At 40.8% G+C, this 20,066-nt stretch overlaps 3 protein-coding genes across 3 annotated transcripts; 2 read left to right on the forward strand and 1 right to left on the reverse strand.

Annotated features, from left to right (window-relative positions):
• Positions 1-10,553: 10,553 nt before the first annotated feature.
• LOC135709258 (NF-kappa-B-repressing factor-like) lies at positions 10,554-11,821 on the forward strand. Its single transcript, XM_065231558.1, has 3 exons — positions 10,554-11,148; positions 11,208-11,563; positions 11,631-11,821. The coding sequence occupies exons 1-3, from the start codon at positions 10,612-10,614 to the stop codon at positions 11,797-11,799; spliced, it is 1,062 nt and encodes a 353-aa protein (XP_065087630.1). The 5' UTR covers positions 10,554-10,611; the 3' UTR covers positions 11,800-11,821.
• Positions 11,798-12,990, reverse strand: LOC135709339 (uncharacterized). Its single transcript, XM_065231645.1, has 3 exons — positions 12,780-12,990; positions 12,598-12,721; positions 11,798-12,530 (listed from the first exon to the last, which is right to left on the reverse strand). The coding sequence occupies exons 1-3, from the start codon at positions 12,988-12,990 to the stop codon at positions 11,828-11,830; spliced, it is 1,038 nt and encodes a 345-aa protein (XP_065087717.1). The 3' UTR covers positions 11,798-11,827.
• A 4,755-nt stretch (positions 12,991-17,745) lies between these two features.
• On the forward strand, positions 17,746-20,050 carry abs (ATP-dependent RNA helicase abstrakt). The gene is made up of 2 exons (XM_065231598.1): positions 17,746-18,180; positions 18,246-20,050. Exons 1-2 carry the CDS (start codon positions 17,851-17,853, stop codon positions 19,770-19,772), a joined length of 1,857 nt encoding a protein of 618 aa, XP_065087670.1. The 5' UTR covers positions 17,746-17,850; the 3' UTR covers positions 19,773-20,050.
• The last annotated feature ends 16 nt before the right edge of the window (positions 20,051-20,066 follow it).

Genomic DNA, 20,066 nt, shown 5'->3' on the forward strand with positions numbered 1-20,066 from the left:
GTGTAAATGAGGAGCATGTTTCGGATCTGCTTTTGGCAGGAGAGAAGACCAAAGACAAAAGCTCGAGGCAAACAGGAAGAAATTACTTTTTAAGGAGGGGGGGGGGGAGACGATGGAGGTTCCAGAATAGATTTAAAATCCGTTTCGGATTTTCGTTTCCCTTTGTTAAGATACTTACCTAAGTGGGTTTCCGCATCCATGACTTCGGTTTTGTTGCGGGCCATTTTCATTTGATTGGCAAAGCTGGGGCAATTTTTTTTTCCGAATGTGAACAAGAAGGAAAAAATGCAGGGCACGCTAAAAATCGTTTACCCAAATTCTATATTGTTGAAATAAACATGCTTCTAACTTTAATTCAAACATATATATTTTTGTTGCAAACATGGTTGTAGTTTATTTTGAATTATTCATATGTTTATAGAATGAACCTTTTTATTTTTGATTTAAATGAACAAAATTCGGTTCCGTGTACACTGATAAAATTTCAAATATTGTTTTTATGTGTCCCACACATGAATTTTTGCAATGTGATCAACAAATCAAGACCAACAATTGAAAAGGCCTCCGTTTTGAAAACAAACCTTGTAAGGCCATTTTCTCGGGAACCGAAACCTTCATTCGCAAACCGAAACCTTCATTCGCAAACCTAAACCAATAACGGCGCCGGTGGTGTAGTGGTAAGCGTGATTACCTCTCACCCCAACAGGCCTGGGTTCAATCCCAGTCGGCGCCGCCGCGATGTTCTGAGGCATAACATCTCTGATCACGCCTTCCTTCGGATGGGAAGTAAAGCCTTTGGTCCCCGGTTCATGAGTTGATGGGTCGATAGGTAGGGTCCAGGTGTGGGAGCTGCCTTCCTGGCACGTCGGTAGCATTGGTGCTCAGCACGGAAAACAAGATCGACGGAAAAAACAAACCAAAGAAAAAAAAAAAAAAAAAAAACCTAAACCACAATCGGGTAGAGGAGAATTTCCGAAGGTATGCCGATAGATGTGCCCAAACTGTCCCGAATCTAATTTCGGCACAATGTGCAATGTGCCTTACAAGGTTTGTTTACAAAATGGAGTTAAGGGCATTTCAATTGTTGGTCTTGAAATGATATCTATGTGTCGGACACATCTTAATATGTGTACACATAAAAGCCACGTGTAACCACACATACTATTCATTTGACTCATAAATTTCATGTGTGCTTCTGGGTGGATTCTGTTTATGTGTGGTCACATGAAAATCATGTGGAATTTCACATGGAAATTCGTCAATAAAAATGTGTGGGATTTTATTAGTGTAGATGTATGAGTGCTCATTGCAAGTCTGCCTATATTACATGATATAAGCCATAGTCTGTAATGGATATTACATAAACGTTTGTAAATGAACCTTACACACAAAGAACAAAAATTGTTGCTATAAAAATATTGCATGATCAAATTAAAAGTATGCCAAATTTCGTAGTTTTAACTATTAAAATTTTCAAAATAAATCATATTTTTTTGGTTTAAAAGTGTTGCTTTCACTTTCGGCTTGTAATTTTAAAAGTGTATTTTTTAGAATAAAAGTCGAAAAACTGTCAAAAACTTCTTCATTGCAAAGTTTTTGACAGTACTGGACCACCGTTTCCCGCCAAATTAGACATGTGAAAAATAAAGTAAACCAGCAGCTAACATGCATGAGCAGCAGCAGTTTCCCACATTTTCATCCGCCGGCGCGCTTGTTTCTCTTCTGACGCTATCAAGTGGAAGGATCGGAAGGATATTCCAGTTATGGGATTTGGAGGTAGGTTGATGAAATTTTCGAAAACTTTCGATCATGCTTCCGATTTTACTAATTTATGTGTTTTGAGCAGCCTCGTCAGTCTTGCCGGAAAGAAAGGCTACTCCCTCATTCCTAGTTGAACACTCAGTCGGTTAACAACGTCCCGGTCTCAGTCACGCGGCATCTAGTTTTTTTCGGAGTTTTTTTTCCGCCCGAGCGGTTTTTTCACCCCCCCATTGGGTGCCCCAAGTGACCAGTGTGCAACAGAGGAAGTGGAATTCCATGGGCCGAGCCCCTTGGAGTTGCCATCCAGCTTTAATTCACCCCGGTAATCCATCCGGTCGTCAAGCCATTTTTTCATTATCGTGCCGACCCACCAACACCAACCATCACCACCAGCAGCAGCAAACGGACCATCTAGCTGCAACGGCTGATAGGTTGTTTACAACCGGCATAAGTATTAGACAATACATTTTGCAAGTCCATTGCCTCCCTATTGTAGTTTAATTTTGCCTCGTGGCGCGTGACTCTGTCTCTCACCCCTGGTAGGGGAGTATGGGTCATAGTGAGACAACTTTTTGCAAGTAGATATAAGTTTTTTTTGTTTTTTTTTTGTTTCGATTTTTTTTTTCTTTTTGATTTGTTCGTACGTCGGGCAAAAAATTTAATTACTAGTAATTAAAATTAATTAATTAGTGAAGGTTTTAATTTTTTTTTTCCTTCATAAGTGGTTGCGCACCGCTTTTGCGCAACACTTATGGCATCTTCCGATGCCTACGTTACGCGAACCAGATACTATGAACCGTCTTCGAAAGGACCATGGGTTGTCTTTTTTCGGCCCAAAAATAAACCTTTGAAAACTCTCGACATAACGAGAGATTTGCTGCGTAAGTATCCGGGAATCTTGGTACACAAAGAAAGATTCAACAAACTGCGTGTAGAAGCACCGACTTATGATGTGGCAAATAAAATTGCTGATCACGAGTTGTTTAGTGTTGAGTACAACATCTACATCCCTTCTCGAGATGTGGAGATAGAAGGCGTAGTCTCCGACGCGAGTCTGACTGTCGAGGACTTGAAACATGCCTCGGGAACTTTTAAAAACTCGACATTCGCTACCGCGCTAGTGAAGATACTGGATGTAAGGCAACTGCATTCAGCATCTTTGCTAGACGGTAAAAAAGTTTATAAACGTTCAGACTCGTTCCGGGTGACTTTCGCAGGTTCAGTTCTCCCAAACTTTGTTAAAATTGATGGTGCTTTTTTTCCGGTGCGGTTGTTTGTACAGAGGGTATATAATTGTACCAACTGCAAAAGGCTGGGACACTCGGCCAGCCATTGCGGCAACAAAACTCGTTGTGGCAAATGTGGTGAAAACCACAAAGAGGATTCTTGCCACAAAGAATCAGTAAAATGCGCTTACTGTGGCGAGAATCCTCACCCCTTGCAGGAGTGCCCGATGTACAAACAGCACTCCGATAAAGTGCAGCGTTCAATCTCTGGACGCTCCAAGCAGACATATGCTCAAATGTTGAAGGCTGCATCAGCCGTCCAAGATGCAAACCAATTTTCGGTTTTGTCAGTTGAAGAATCGGACTCTGACTCATCCGATGAAGGTGATTCTACGGTGGTACACGCACCTTCAAAAATGGACGGTTCCTCAAAAAGAAAATGCCCCTCCCCGAAAGTGCGCCGTAAGAAAACTAAAGTCACCTCCAGACGATTGCCAAATTCCCAGGGTAATGGGGATGAAAAAACAAAACCGAAGGCTCCTGTTGATCCAATCCCTGGATGCAGCAAGAATTTTCCGCCATTGCCCAACAAAGATAAAAAAAATAAAAAAGCTGCTCCTCAAACTTCTCAAAAGAAATCCAAGTCCGAACGAGGTTTGCTAGCTTTTTCGGACATTGTGGAATTCATATTAAACATGTTCAACATACAAGACCCTCTAAGAAGCTTAGTTTCTGCCTTGCTTCCAACATTAGAATCATATCTTAAGCAATTGACTGTTTCATGGCCCCTCCTTGCATCAATCATATCTTTCGATGGATAATTCGTCGAACGAGGTCGAAGATATGATCACTGTGCTACAGTGGAACTGCCGTAGTCTAGTGCCTAAACTAGACTCGTTCAAATTTTTACTTCACAATTCTGACTGTGATATATTTGCTCTCTGTGAAACATGGCTTTCTTCCGATAAAGAACTCAACTTCCACGATTTTAACATTATACGCCTGGATAGAGACGATTCTTATGGAGGAGTACTTTTAGGGATCAAAAAGTGCTACCCTTTCTACAAAATTTCCCTTCCTGCTCTATCAGGCGTCGAAATCGTCGCTTGCCAAATAAATGTGAAGAACAAAGATCTTTGCATAGCTTCAGTATACGTTCCACCAAGAACCTCCATTAGCCGTAGTCAACTCTGGAATCTAGTTTCGATTCTTCCATCCCCAGTATTAATTCTAGGTGATATGAACTCCCATGGTACTGGGTGGGGCGATCTATATGACGACAATAGAGCGGCTATTTTTTACGATTTATGTGACGATTTCAATTTGACTATTTTGAACACTGGTGAAGCGACACGTATAGCAAAACCTCCGGCTCGAGAAAGCCGACTCGACCTATCTTTGTGTTCAAGATCGCTATCATTGGATTGTCAGTGGAAGGTTATCAATGATCCCCATGGTAGCGATCATTTGCCAATCATCATTTCAATAAAGTGTGGCCCTCACTCTGCAGAACCATCTCGGGTTCCATTTGATCTTACAAGGAACATCGACTGGCAGAAATATGCAACGGTGGTGACAATCGGTGTCGAATCAATAGATGCGCTTCCACCATTGGAAGAATATCGATTCCTAGCCGATTTAATTTACAAAAGCTCACTGGAAGCACAAAAAAGAAAAGTTCCAAGTGCACCCTTTAAAAGGAGACCAGCCACACCTGGTTGGGACGAAGAATGCACAAAATTGTATGTAGAAAAATCTGATGCTTTCAAAGCTTTTCGTAGACACAAAACCTCCACTTACTTCGAGGAATATTCAAAGCTTGAGACAAAGCTGAAACAATTAATCAAAGCAAAAAAACGCGGTTATTGGCGCAATTTCGTCGAGGGACTCTCACGAGAAACCTCAATGAACACCTTGTGGAGGGTGGCTCGCAACATGCGTAACCGCTCATCTTTCAATGAGAGTGAAGAATACTCCAACCGATGGATATTCGATTTCGCTAAAAAGGTCTGTCCGGACTCAGTTCCAGCACAAAATATTCTTCGAGAAGCGTCTCCTAGCGGCGGCTCTCTGGATAGACCATTCTCAATGCTGGATTTCTCTATGGCTCTTCTTTCATCGAACAACTCCTCACCGGGAAGCGATATGATTAAATTCAATCTTCTGAAAAATCTCCCAGATATCGCTAAAAGACGCTTGCTAGATTTATTCAATTCCTTGCTAGAAAACAACATTGTACCGCCTGAATGGAGACAGGTCAAAGTAATAGCCATTAAAAAACCTGGCAAATCAGCGTCTGACCATAACTCATACCGTCCGATTGCTATGCTTTCGTGCATTAGGAAATTGTTGGAGAAAATGATCCTTCGGAGACTCGATCACTGGGTCGAATCAAATAAATTGCTATCAAATACACAGTTTGGGTTCCGCAAGAGCAAAGGAACAAACGATTGTCTAGCGCTGCTTTCCACAGATATTCAACTGGCCTTTGCGCACAAGGAGCAATTGGCTTCAGTATTCTTGGACATTAAGGGGGCTTTTGATTCAGTTTCCATTGAAATTCTGTCAGACAATCTGCACAGATGTGGACTTTCTGGAATTTTAAATAATTTCTTGTACAATTTGTTGTCAGAAAAGCAAATGAACTTTTCCCTTGGACAACTGACAACTTCCAGAATTAGCTACATGGGCCTGCCCCAAGGCTCATGTCTCAGCCCTCTTCTTTATAACTTTTACGTCAAAGATATCGACAACTGTTTGGCAGAACAATGCACGCTAAGACAACTTGCAGATGACGGTGTGGTTTCCGTAAGAGGTCCACATGCCGTGGACTTGCAAGGACCATTGCAAAATTCCTTAGATAACTTGTCTTCTTGGGCTATGAATCTAGGGATCGAATTCTCGCCGCAGAAAACTGAACTGGTAGTGTTTACTCGAAAGCGGCACCCAGCCCAAATGCAGCTTAATCTTTTGGGCAGAAACATTACCCAATCATTGTCTTTCAAGTACCTTGGGGTCTGGTTTGATTCAAAGTGCACTTGGAATGCCCATATTACGTATTTGAAGCAAAAATGTCAGCAGAGGATCAACTTTCTCCGTTCAATTTGCGGCACATGGTGGGGTGCTCATCCGGGAGACCTCATAACGCTTTATAAAACAACTATTCTCTCTGTTCTAGAGTACGGCTCTTTCTGCTTTCTCTCGGCAAGAAAAAGTCACCTAATAAAATTGGAACGAATTCAATATCGTTGTCTGCGTATTGCTCTAGGCTGTATGCACTCAACACATAACATGAGTCTCGAGGTTCTGGCAGGAGTAACACCCCTCCAGAACCGTTTCTGGGAGCTCTCTCTCAGAATACTAATCAAATGCGGAGTGACGAACACACTTATAATTGCTAATTTTGAAGAAATTCTTGGGCTGAACACACAATCTCGATTTATGAGAATCTACCACCACTACATATCATCAGATATGTGTCTTCCTTGTTATACTCCAGACCGTGTTCACTTCACCAATCGCAGTTCCTCAATTGAATATGATCTGACCATGAAACAAGCAACTCATGGGATTCCCGATCAACTTCGACCTATTATTATCCCACGTATTTTTACTGAAAAGTACCAACAAGTCAATTGCATGAAAAGATATTTTACAGACGGGTCCCGTCTCAATGGATCCACTGGCTTCGGTGTCTTCAATGAAAACTCTAGCGCCTTCCGCAAACTTCAGGAACCTTGTTCCGTTTTTGTTGCTGAGCTGGCAGCAATCAACTTCGCATTGGGGATGATTTCCAACATGCCCGCAGACCATTACTTCATCTTCTCGGATAGTCTCAGTTCCATTGAGGCTATTCGGTCGATGAAACCAAGTAGGCACTCATCTTATTTCCTTTCAAAGGTAAGGGAGCAGATGTGTGTGCTGGTCGAAAGATCATATATGATTACCTTTGTATGGGTCCCCTCACATTGCTCAATCCCAGGCAATGAGAAGGCGGACTCTCTCGCAAAGGTGGGCGCGCAGGAAGGCGAATTGTATGACAGGCAAATTTCACACGATGAATTTTACCATTTAGTGCGTCAGAGTACCTTTTCGAGTTGGCAAACCGATTGGGACACTGGAAATCTTGGACGGTGGTTACATTCAATTATTCCTAATGTTTCTTCGAGAGCGTGGTTTAAAGGCTTGGGCTTAAGTCGTGACTTCATTCGCGTGATGAGTAGACTTATGTCCAACCACTACTCGCTAGATGCTCATCTCAATAGAATAAACCTCGTGGACAGCAACATCTGTCGGTGTGGAAACGGTTACGATGACATCGAACACGCAGTTTGGCAATGTACGGATAATGACGCCGCCAGAGAGCGACTTTTGAATACCCTCGAGGCCCAAGGAAGACAACCCTATGTTCCTATCAGAGACGTGTTGGCAACCCGTGATCTCTGCTATATGCAGTCCGTTTATGTTTTTCTTCAAATGTCTAGTATAAGAATTTAATTCCTTTTGTCTTTTGTCTCTCTTTATTAGTTTTTGTTTGTCTTGTCCCCCCGTCTCGATGAGTCTCATCGTCGCCCACTGGTCACCCACCATAGCCGGTCGAACTCCGGACGAAGCTAGAACAGCACTACCGTTCATACTGGCGACAACGCTCTGATGAGACAACGAAACCCTACCCCAAGCTCCTCCCCTGATCCTATCCTTCGAAAATGTACCCTTCTAACCTCGAGTAAGCCGCGAGTAATCGGCCCAACTCCTACTAGACATAGAATTAAGTGAATCTTGTTACACACAGTGAACAATGAATTATCTGCTCCGTAAAGCTAACGCGATTGAGCCTTCCAAATAAACGAACTAGATAAAAAAAAAAAAAAGGCTACTCCCACCATCACCATCACCAACTGTATCATTTGCGTAAAATGCTTCTCATGGAAGATTCCACAATGCAGTGCCCTTTCAGTCATCATCAAAAATATAAATAAACGAATATATATTAAATAAAATATTTCTATTGTTATTTTCTTCAAAGCATATAGCAGTCGAATTGAAAAATAATTCATATTTGAAATGAAAACATACATCGTTGCGTTAAAAATGCCCATCTTTTAAATTAAATCATTTCGGAAGTCTATTTAAAAACATGGGTTTTTATATTGAAAGTTCTACAATTTGATTTGAAAGTTTCTACTTTTAAAAGTAAAAATTGAGTTGTTTTTGAATTGTCAGTTGGCTGACGTTTGTTTTGAATGCTAAAGACTTTCTACCAAAGAGAACCAACGCAAACTTTTAATTCTACCAATGGTTTTTTCAATTTAATTAACGATAATTTTTTGTGTGTACAAATAATGGGTTGTTAAGAACCATTAAGGCCCAAGCGCAATGACAGCGGAAGCGGAACGGCAGCGGCAGCGGAAAAACCCGATCTCAGTAAGCCTACTTGTCGGATTGAAAACTTGTTAGAATCAAATCGACTTCGGTTAGGCATCTTGATGGCATTTGTGACAACTGTCAAACTTTCCGTTTCCGTTCCGCTTCCGCCCACATTGCGTTTGGGCCTTTACTATTCAAAATAATTGTTAAGTTGAGTTGTAAAGTTGATCGATGTTACAAAACCATCCATGGACCTTTCTGACTACCATAACCATTACCATTAAAATTCTCAAACCATAAGTAAAAAGATTCTAATATAGTTTTCTTTCCGAAAATTTATGGAGAAAACAACTATTTTGAATGGTAATGGTTCTTAACTATACTCTAATATAAATAACGATAAGAAAGAGCATAACGACGTGTTCGGGGTATCATCCAATTAATTCGTGAGATACTTCTACCATCTGGGCTACTGTTCATTTATTTATTAGAGTACTCATTATTTTTGTAAGGTTCATTTACAAAGATCATAATATTGCGCATTTCACACCAAATTGGACTAATAAGCGCGTTTTCACTTAGTAAAAAGTGTGATAAAATTGCAAGTTTACGTCTAATCGTCTTGGTGTCTTCGGTGCACTTATTCCTTATGATGCAATAAGTGCTCAGAAGGCATCAAAACGATTTGACGGAAACGTGCACTTTAATCACACTTTTTGCATTTTTGGGACAGTCCAGTTTCAGATGCAATCAGCAATACATAAGGTTAAAACTTTATCACATAAACGTGAATGTAAAGTTCCATAACCATTTCAGTTAAAGTTTAGCAGGGATTATTAACAATGTTTAACCATTTATGGTAAGGTTAAGCAATGGTACGGTTTTATGACGGTGATTAACGCTTATGTTGACATCAAAGCAGCCAGACATTTTTGATCGGGATTTTATCCGAGGATAATACCGGTCGGAACTTACGACCATTAAAGATCCCAATTCATTTAAATTTAATCCGCACGGTAGTTCACATGATTTTGAAATTTTGGGGCAATCTGACATTTTTGGGCAAACTAATAGCGGTAGGACTGACCGAGGTATGACAGAACAATTCATCTTACTCTTTCACATTTCGATTGCAGTGCTGAATGTTAGAAATAGTAGTCTGGTGCAGTCATCCTAACCCCTATATTCACTCAAAAATATTACAAAACGAATATAGATTAAATTTTATGCATTTTATGCTTTTTCAAAATTTATACATTGGTTCGATTAAAATTTTTGTCAAAATTATACTAAGTCCGAATAACGGAGTGGAATTCGTCAGTGTTTACTAAAATTACAGGAAAAAGAACATCTGGATTCCCTTCGGAGCTTCAAGCTGGTAAAGAGCTTTGTCCCGGCAGATTTATACTGCGCCTGTGATCTGCTGGGCAGCATCGAAATTTTAAGTATTTTTTTGAATAATGTTCATAAAAATAAACTAATTAAAAAAGCTTCCTGAGACAATTTTAATTTTTATTTGAAAACAATAATATTTCCAATAAATAAAATAAAGAAGCGAAAAATACATTCTCTCGAATAAACCGTACCTATGCATTGTAAGTATATTTCGATTTTATACTATGGCACGCATAAACCTTTTTTATACTAAGTTTGCATTCTCTCCCTTTATACCGACCTTTGCGTCGGTACGGAGAGTTGCGATTTAGCGTAACTTTTATACTATTTAGATTTCAATATTTTGTGAGTGTTCATTACATTGAAGTGAGCTACGACGAAATGCTTGATTGTTGCCCCCGTGGTCCTACCTGCTTTGATCGATTCTTTCCATCGACTTTCTCTTTCGTTAATAACTCAGCTACAAAACCATTCCCTGTTGTATTTAACATTTTGGACGGTAGATAAGAATCCCTTTTATCAAACTATGTGATAAAATTACCATGAAATCTATTTCTATAGCAGTGGTTATCAAAAAAGGATGTTCATCGAGAGCTGAGAATAACACATATTGCCCAATTAAACCCAAAATTTGGAAATTTTATTTTTCTGTGTTTAGATGTGAGCCGTACCATTACACCATGCGGGAGCAACGAACGAGTCGGTAAAATGGTAAATACCACAGCGTTCGTTGTCTCTGGTACTGTTTTGTCTTTTTTGTTGTTGCACGTTTGTAAACAAACTCTACCACCCACACTTTGTGAACTTCTCAGCAGCACTATCGTCATCCGATTCGCATTTCAAGGCATTGAAACGACATAATATGGCAGTAAAAAGCGTCAGAAAACGAAAGCAACCGTCTAATTCTGGCTGGAAGAGCAAAATTATCCGACAATTTGTCAACGGTTGGATCGAAAGCGATATTCCGAGCGTAGCAGAGAATGGCGACGAAGGGAACCACGCGGTGGATGCAGATAGTGCTGCTGGAGCTGACAGTAGTCAACCGTTGGACGCGGTTGCGGCGAAGAAAGCAGTAGAATTCAGCTATCCCAATTTCGTGAAATCCGACTCAGATAAACCGGTGAGTGCAATCAGGGATCCGGGCCTGGAGAAGCGAGATGTGCAACGGTTAAAAAATGTGATAGCGTACATGTACAACGATGACAAGATTTCGCTGAAGCTTAGCTTCGAACAAGCCGGATTGCTGATGGAAGGCGCTTACGATGAGCCAGCAAAGGTGTTCCGGTATTTGATTAATGATCGGGAGATATGCCGGGCCGATGGTGAACAACAGGAAGCGCATACCAAGGCCAGGGATCGACTGTGTGAGATTTTGCAGTACTACTGTTATACCGTCAAGGTTGAGGTTGAATACGTTAGATGGTCTGATATCAGTAATAATGTTATCTAATGTTACAGAGACTGAAAGAGTATCACACCCGGAGAAATGTTTTTCGCAAGATTCCAGGAGCGCAGGAAAAGAAAGGAAACTACAAGGACAAACAACTGGATGAGGGTAACATTGGTTTCCGCATGCTGCAGAAGCAAGGTTGGACTGGAGGTTCACTCGGAAGCAACGAGGAAGGTATTCTGGAACCGATCGGAGTGCACAAGAAGGTAGGCAAGGCCGGCCTGGGAGCGCAAGGTCAAGATGTGGAAAAGATTCCCGTTGAAGCATTTATGGTGGCAATCAAACAGTACGCGTCCGGTAATGCCCTGTACGATTTGGTGTTTAGCACGCAGTTCTCCAAACATCAGGTTATCAAGCTGCAGGAGTAAGTAGCTACTTGTAATGAAAAGAACATAATGCAGTTTTAAATCTGGCCATTTGTGTCATTGCAGCTACGCGACGACGTTGAAGCTGTTCCCTCAAATGATTGGCAAACGGAAGCAGTTGGTTATCAGCAAAAAACTTACGCTATATCAGATCAAGGAAGGAGTCCTGAAAGGACATTCGGATTTGTGTGCCAAATACGCCGTGATACCGCCGATTTGTGAATCGCAGAAATAAATGTTATTTTTTTTTTCTTAAACTGACCTCAATTTACATTGTTTACAGCCGCCTTAATCCAATCGAATTCGATCAAATCCAGCAGATGAGCGGCTGTTTCCTTCAACTGTGGGTTGTTGGTGTTTGCAATCTGCTTGGTGATCTCTTTGGGAATCTTCGAAGCGATGACCGCTTTCATCCTAAAATCCGAAACTGCTTTAATCAATCTCATCAGCAGCCCAACGGTTAATGTTAGCACGTCTTCCGAATTGGTCAAGTCCAAACAGCGAACGACACTCGCAAAACGGCTCTCGTCCCCAATTAAGAATCTGGCTCCGTTGTTTTCGAGACAAATGTTGTACACAAACGTTAGGGACATCCGCTTCAGAAGCTTTCCTTCCGGCATCCGGAACAATTCCACTGCTAGTAGCAGATTGTTTGCGAACATCAGTCCATCTGTTTCAGTGGCCAGGTGTGCCCTCCCTTCGGGAAATGCTGCCAAGTTGGTGAGAGCTCCACAGATCGTTGCAAGGAACTTGTAATCCTCACTCTCGGAAGACAGGCTGGCAGAACCCGATGCTTGGCGAGCGACAAAGCTGCTCAGCACACAATTGGCCATACCGAGAAAGTCCCGCAGGCTGTCGGTTCCGATGAGGGCTTTGACGCTTTCGTGCTGCTTGCATGATTTCCACAGCATTGCCCCCATAATTGAACCAATCCAGGAGACGGATTCAAATTGCCCAAGAGCTTGGCTGGAAATATGTCTGAGTTCAGTTTGTTTTATTGGATGATTATTTGATTGCGAAAACCGGGTCTTACTCTCTAGCTGCAGCCAGTTCAAATTCGAGTTGGCTAATCTTCTCTTGCTGTGCCTTTAGTTTATTTTCACAATTTCTTCTGGACTGACTGAGGTGATCCAACTGTTGGTTTTTGAAATCAATTTCTGAAAACCGTTGATCAAAATTATTGAAAGGCTATATAAACCAGCACCTAAATAATACCCTCAATAATCTTGGGAACCATCTGCTGAACTGCTTTGTCCAGTGAGGAACAGAACACACTGCTGATGGTTTCCAGTCGTTGGATATCTTCGTCCAAGTGCTGGAACTCGTTGACTTCCGTTGTGTATCCATCCAGCACTTTCTTCAGTGCGGTCACGTTGGATTCAAACTGAAATACTTCAGTTAGGAGATCGTCCTGAAAATGGGACATGTTCTTGCCAATTCTACAACACAACTTTTGCTTCCAGGTACTACCAGATACTTACTAGAAATTTGCCTTCGTTATCAGCCTTCATAATTTGATTTTGCTTTCGATAAATTCAATTTTTAACGCACGTTTCGGCAGATTTAAATTAAAATTGAAAATCACGCACAGCAAATTTGAAAGATTCATAATTTTGGAATATCATGGGCACAACTCGGTAAAAACTAAAAGTACACGCATGCAAATTTCAAACGCCCAGGGATGCCAGATGTAGATTTTTTTCTAGTTGTTGCACGGCCGATGAGACTACTCAGAGGAGAATCACTTTTACACATATTTATACATTAATAATGTATCAAACTAAGAGCAACAGTACCAATGAGTAAATAAGGCACATTTACCAACCTCTACCATAACGCTACTTGCGTACCGGGGGTTGCTATTCAGGTGGGGGAAATAGCAATCCGCACCTTGGGAAGGAGTGAGTTCATAAATTTAGCAACCCGGTAGCAACGCATCAGACGGTCGCTATTTTGAATAAACGTCAAATGTTTGTTTTTCCGGTGTGGAAAGCGGTAACTTAAATTAAGACTCTAACAACCGGTGTGGAGAGGAGTGATTAAGCCAAAATGGAAACGCTGTGTGTAAGTAAAATAGTGCCGTAAATGGCAACGACTGGTACGGTTGCTCTAAGCGATACAATTTGTGCGAAATCTGTTTGCGTAGCAGTGGTTATCAAAAGAAAAAGTCGATGAAGAGAACCGATCAAAACTGATCAAATAACCATGTGACTAGATTTGAAATATTCTTATCTAGTTTCACATGGTCCTATATATTTTGATCGGTTCTCTTCATCGACTTTCTCTTTTGATAACCACTGCTATGCAAACAGATTTTGCGCTAATTGTATCGCTTATTTTGATAAAGGAGATTCTTATCTAGCGTCCAAAACGTCAAATACAACAGGGAAAGATTTTGCAGCTGAGTTATTAACGAAAGAGAAAGTCGATGTAGAGAATCGATCAACGCAGATAGGACCTTTTGAAATATTTATCTAGAAATCAGTGCCAACATTTCAAAGGGGCGTAATTGCTTTTGTAAACAATGACTTTAGCCATCAATTTCTCGCGAATGAAATCTTACCTCTTCAAAATAACAATGCTAACTGGTAGAGGAAACATTCCTCTACCTAATGGTGTCATTATTTTTCATGAGTGAGCTTTTATTCGCGAGAAATCGATGGCTAAAGCCATTGTTTACAAATGCAATTACGCCCCTTTGAAATGTTGGCACTGAAATGTCTAAAAACTGTAGGTTACATTCAGTGCTGAGCCTACGTTTTATACCCCGGACAGACTATGGCTTATATCATGTAATATAGGTTGTCTTGCAATGAGCACTCATACATCTAGTTTTCACTGGAAATCCTATGTATGAGTGCTCATTGCAAGACAGCCTATATTACGTGATATAGGCTGTAATGTGAACGGGGTATTAAGAAATTTATTATACTACTGAGGCTCTGAACCATTTGGTGGATTATTTTAACTTTTGGTTAAAATTTGACAGATGGTAAGTTATCGATTAATTAATTTTTTAGCTGAAGAAGCATGTTTTTGCCTGAATAATACCCCGTTCACATTACAGCCTATATCACGTAATATTAGGCTGTCTTGCAATGAGCACACACAAAAAACAAAAATTGTATCAATGAAAACCATGTATTTTCAAAATAAAGCTTTGATAGTTTTAAGCACGAAAATTCTCAAAATGAAAGTGTTTGGTTTGTTTTGAAAGTGTATTTTTCATTTTCTACTTGTATTTTTAAAAGTGCATATTTTCAAAATGAAAACTGTTTAACTGTCAAAAACACTTCGTCATAGCAACGTTTTTGGCAGCACTGGACATAGATTTGCCGCTAATTTTAACCTTGACGTCAAAATTTGCAAATCATGTTCTTTGTGTGGAACAAAACTCGAAGCAGAAATTAAATTCGTTAGATATTTTTAAGGCAATATTCTTTCTTGCCTGTTATGCCGGATATGTAGTTCGTGCGCGGTGAAATCAACAGTTAAAATTGTAAGTATTTAACTATCAATATTATTGCATGAAGTCAACTTGATTTTATTTCCAGACGATGAAATCTACCGTTGTCATCAATAGGTCTGAGTCAATAATCGGCGGAAAAATCCATCTGGGTTCCGGATTCCATGAAATTTTTGTGATATCGCAGTACAATGGCAACGATTTTATACTCGCTGAGAGCTTATGGATAATGTCTACCGAAACCGGGCGTAATTAATATATTTGTTATATTTTACAATACGTATATTCTTGTGGATATTAATAAATATATTTGAGGTTATTTTTTAAATTCATAAAAAAAGAATTGATTGAATTAATATTCATAATAATTTGAAATAAAAACTGATATTGTAATGTTGAAAATGCTTGAATTTAAATTGAAAATATTTATGTTATAGATTCAAAACGGCACATGTTATTTCAACTATACCAAACTTTCATGACAAAAGTTTGATTCGATACAAAAATAATCCACTTTTTATTATAACACTATCATGCTTTTCATTTGACAGAACTACAATTTGTTTTGAAAGTTTCAACTTTTAAAAGTAGCATGCGCGCAACTTTTGAATTGACAGTTAGCTGACTTTTGTTTTGAAAGCTAAAGACTTTCTACCAAAAAGAACCAACGAAAACTTTTAATTCTACCAATGTTTTTTTCAGTTTTACTAACGATAATTTTTTGTGTGCACTCATACATAGGATTTCCAGTGATAACTAGATGTATGAGTGCTCATTGCAAGACAGCGTATATCACGTGATATACGCTGTAATGTGAACGGGGTATAAGCTCTTATTCAACATTCAATGTTTGTTGGGAACCACCGGTTGTTGGTTCAATCACCTGCACCGCAGCACGACTCTCTGAGTTGCTTGTTCAGAGCTTCACACGGGCGATCACTAGGTTGTAGGATGGAAACACTGTTAAGGGACAGTTAAAAAAAGTCATTAGTGTAAACATTATTATTTTATTATAAAGTAGCAGTTACCTCTCAAAAAGCAACAGCTACAATTGCTTCTATCTGTGTTACCACGTGATGAACTAGCCTATGGCCCTGCAATCCACCTTCTGCAGCGAATCATCATGGGAAAACTCTGGTTCCTTCCAGCTGGCGAAGAGGCGTTTTATTCGTCAGTAGAAGGAATCCTTATCGAGCACGATATTCGACATGTTTGGGGCCGTTGCGATTGCAAACCTAAACATTCAAGCTGTCAGAAATACCGGGTTGCCAAATATACCATACTATTCGTATTTAAAAAAAAATCGCAGTTTGCTCTATGCCCGGCACTGTCGGCACAATCAGCACACCAGCGGTAGATTTGCGGCACACTGAGACAAATGTTGTCCCAAGATTGGTGTGCGGAGTGACCTACCCCTTGGCGAGCTGTCAGTTTGTTAGTTTAGTGTCAAACAGTGAAGAATTTTTTTTTTTTTTCTATTATAGTCACTTTAACACTCTTGGGTCATTCGTGACTTGTCCGGGGGTGAGATTTGAACTCATGACTTTGGCGTGAGAGGTATGGATGCTTACCACTACGCCGGGGTCGCCCCCCACAGTTGTTGAATATTACATCTAAACTGCTGCAACCAGGTCAATCCATCGGTTGTGTAATATCACATTGTACGATGTACATCGATTTTGCGAACAAAATTACATCCATTGACGTAATATTGTATCTACTTTTTGCTATTACATCATTATTTCATACATCAGCTTGAATTACGTTGATCGATATTACATTTTTTTTTGCTGTGTATGTTTTCGAAAAAAATATCACTGCTCTGAAAAAAAATCCATTGGCAAAAATACTGTATTGCTGGTTTAAATTAAATACCCTCACCAATAGATAGAACAATTTCATTTAATTTTACTATTATTTCTATCAAAATTACTACGCATTTTGAGCAAGCATAGTAGTTTTGCTAGAATCATAGTAAATTTGTTAACATTCGTGGTAAACTAAACTGAATTCATAGTAGATTTAACAGTAATAAGTGTGGTTATATTGATAATAAGTGTTTTCTGCAAAATAGTATTCCTAACTATGGTCCTTGTTTCAGTGTGTGCTCAGAAACGAAGCTCTCTAAGATGATGTATAAAAACCGATACATTTAAAAAAATTAAAGAACCCAATTGCGATATGAATCCTAGCTAATAGAATAGGAGAAATTAGACAAAAGTTCGGTATTGAAAGGGATATGTAAAATCCTGGACGAACCATGCAAAGTTTTTTTTTTATATTATTACTAGCTGAGTGTGCCCGGCCTTGGGAGCCCCCCCCCCCCTTACAAACCATCATAAGAACCTTTCCTGGCCCCAAAAACCCCTGCATACAAATTTTCACGCTGATCGGTTCAGTAGTTTCCAAGTCTATAAGGGTCAGAGAGACAGAAATTCATTTATATATAGATAAGTTGCTAATGCAACACGTAGCCGTACGACCATCAGAGGTTGAATCGATCGCATTAGTTTCTATTAAAATTTTGTGTGCCCTGTTCACATGTTGTTCTTGAAATAATGTAAGTTTTATGCCGTTTTGTCGATGTTGCAATTTTGAGTGTAAAATTTCTCGAAATGTTTCGTTAAATTTTATATTACGTAATATTTGTATGATCTTTGCACGTTCTGTCATTTCGATAAACAAAAACCTCAATAAAACCAAAACAAAGGCAAGTCGCAAAACAATCGTTTCCCGAAATCGTTTTGTGAACAGTTTAAAATCAGTTAAATCCGCTAAATTCCATTCTTAATTGCATCGGTTTGATTGTACAAACCGGAAATGGCATCAAACCAGCCCTCGGTCAAGCGCTACCGCCGCGAAGAGAAAAATTCGGACGGAAGTGACCGGGAGGATGACGACAAGTACGTTCCCTATGTGCCCGTGATGGAGCGCAAGAAGCAACAACTGCTCAAGTTGGGACGAATCGTCCAACTGACGGCCGAAGCGTCCAATGTCGGAAAGTCATCCAGCGAGAATGAGCACGATGAGGAAGGCGCCGAGGAAGCCTGGGGACGGAAGTTCAACATCAGTTTGCTGGACCAGCACACGGAGCTGAAGAAAATTGCCGAGGCCAAGAAGATCAGCGCCGTCGAGAAGCAGCTCAAAGAGGTCAGTAACTTGGGGTGTACATACATGAATGTTTATGCTTTAATTGGTGATTCAATTTGTTTCAGGAAGAGAAAATCCTCGAAAGTGTAGCGGAGAAAAAAGCCCTTATGGGTGTGGCTGAATTGGCTAAGGGTATCCAGTACGAGGAGCCGATAAAAACAAGCTGGAAGGCTCCACGCTACATCCTTGCCCGAACTGATGCATCGCACGAGAGGCTTCGCGAAAAGATGAGGGTATTGGTCGATGGTGAAAATGTGCCGCCACCGATTTGTTCATTCAAGGAAATGAAATTCCCCAAACCGATATTGGCCGCACTGGAGAAGCGAAACATCCGGAAGCCGTCACCGATTCAAGTGCAAGGGATTCCGGCGGTCCTAGCGGGGCGCGATTTGATTGGGATAGCATTCACTGGTTCGGGTAAAACGTTGGTGTTTGTGCTGCCATTAGTAATGTTTTCTCTGGAACAGGAACTTCGACTGCCATTCATCAGTAGAGAGGGTCCCTATGGGTTGGTTATATGTCCATCACGGGAATTGGCCAAACAGACGTTCGACATCGTACAGTACTACTGTCAGCATTTGCAAATGGCAGGATTGCCAGAAATACGTTCAGCGTTGGCGATTGGGGGTGTTCCAGTGAATGATGCTTTGACGATTATTCAGCAGGGCTGTCATATAATTATTGCAACGCCCGGGCGGCTGATGGATATGCTGGACAAGAAACTGTTAAAATTGGACGTCTGTCGGTACCTTTGTATGGACGAGGCAGATCGAATGATTGACGCAGGCTTCGAAGAGGATATTCGAACAATTTTCTCATATTTCAAAGGGCAAAGACAAACGCTGCTTTTCTCTGCCACTATGCCCAAGAAAATTCAAAATTTTGCCAAATCTGCGCTCGTCAAGCCGGTTACGATCAACGTAGGTCGAGCTGGAGCAGCTTCCATGAACGTCACCCAGGACGTGGAATATGTCAAACAGGAAGCAAAGGTGGTATACCTTTTGGATTGTCTTCAGAAGACGCCGCCCCCGGTTCTGATATTCGCCGAAAAGAAGCAAGACGTCGATGCCATCCACGAGTACCTGCTTCTGAAGGGAGTAGAAGCAGTCGCCATTCACGGTGGCAAAGATCAAGAGGAACGGTATCGCTCGGTGGAAGGATTCCGAAACCAGGAGAAAGATGTTCTCGTAGCGACGGACGTCGCTTCCAAGGGTCTTGATTTCCCCGACGTGCAGCACGTAATTAACTACGACATGCCAGACGACATCGAAAACTACGTCCACCGAATCGGTCGTACCGGTCGATCCATCTCGAAGGGTCTCGCGACCACGTTCATCAACAAAGCCACCGAACAGTTCGTGTTGCTCGATTTGAAGCATCTGCTGATAGAGGCAAAGCAAAAGGTACCACCATTCCTGGGCGAACTTTGCTCCGAGACGGAAAAGTACGCCGACCTGGGCGATGGGTGCAGCTACTGCGGTGGTCTTGGCCATCGGATTACCGAGTGTCCCAAGCTGGAGGCTATCCAGAGCAAACAGGCATCCAACATTGGACGGCGGGATTATCTGTCCAATACGGCGGCGGATTATTAGATGTAAGATTAGATGCTACCTCCCTCTCGGCAGAACGCCGTTTGGCGTAAAGTTATTGGGCATATGTATTTTTTTTTTTCAAACAGTATTTGGCATGAAATATACAGTAAAAAAGAAAATAATGAATGCCATTTTTCATAACGGTCGTTTGGTGGTTACGCCAAATGGCCATTAAGCCAATTGACCATTATGCCAAAAAGCTATTTGGACGAAAACAAAAAAAAAATGATTGAGAACTATTCTGCGCCGCGCGTCAAGTGAGGTGACTCGCTGTCACGAGTAAGGTGACATTTA

Source organism: Ochlerotatus camptorhynchus, unplaced genomic scaffold (assembly GCF_037179485.1).
Source record: "Ochlerotatus camptorhynchus isolate MF236.1 unplaced genomic scaffold, CSIRO-AGI_Acam_v1.1 ptg000357l, whole genome shotgun sequence".
NCBI classification, from domain to species: domain Eukaryota; kingdom Metazoa; phylum Arthropoda; class Insecta; order Diptera; family Culicidae; genus Ochlerotatus; species Ochlerotatus camptorhynchus.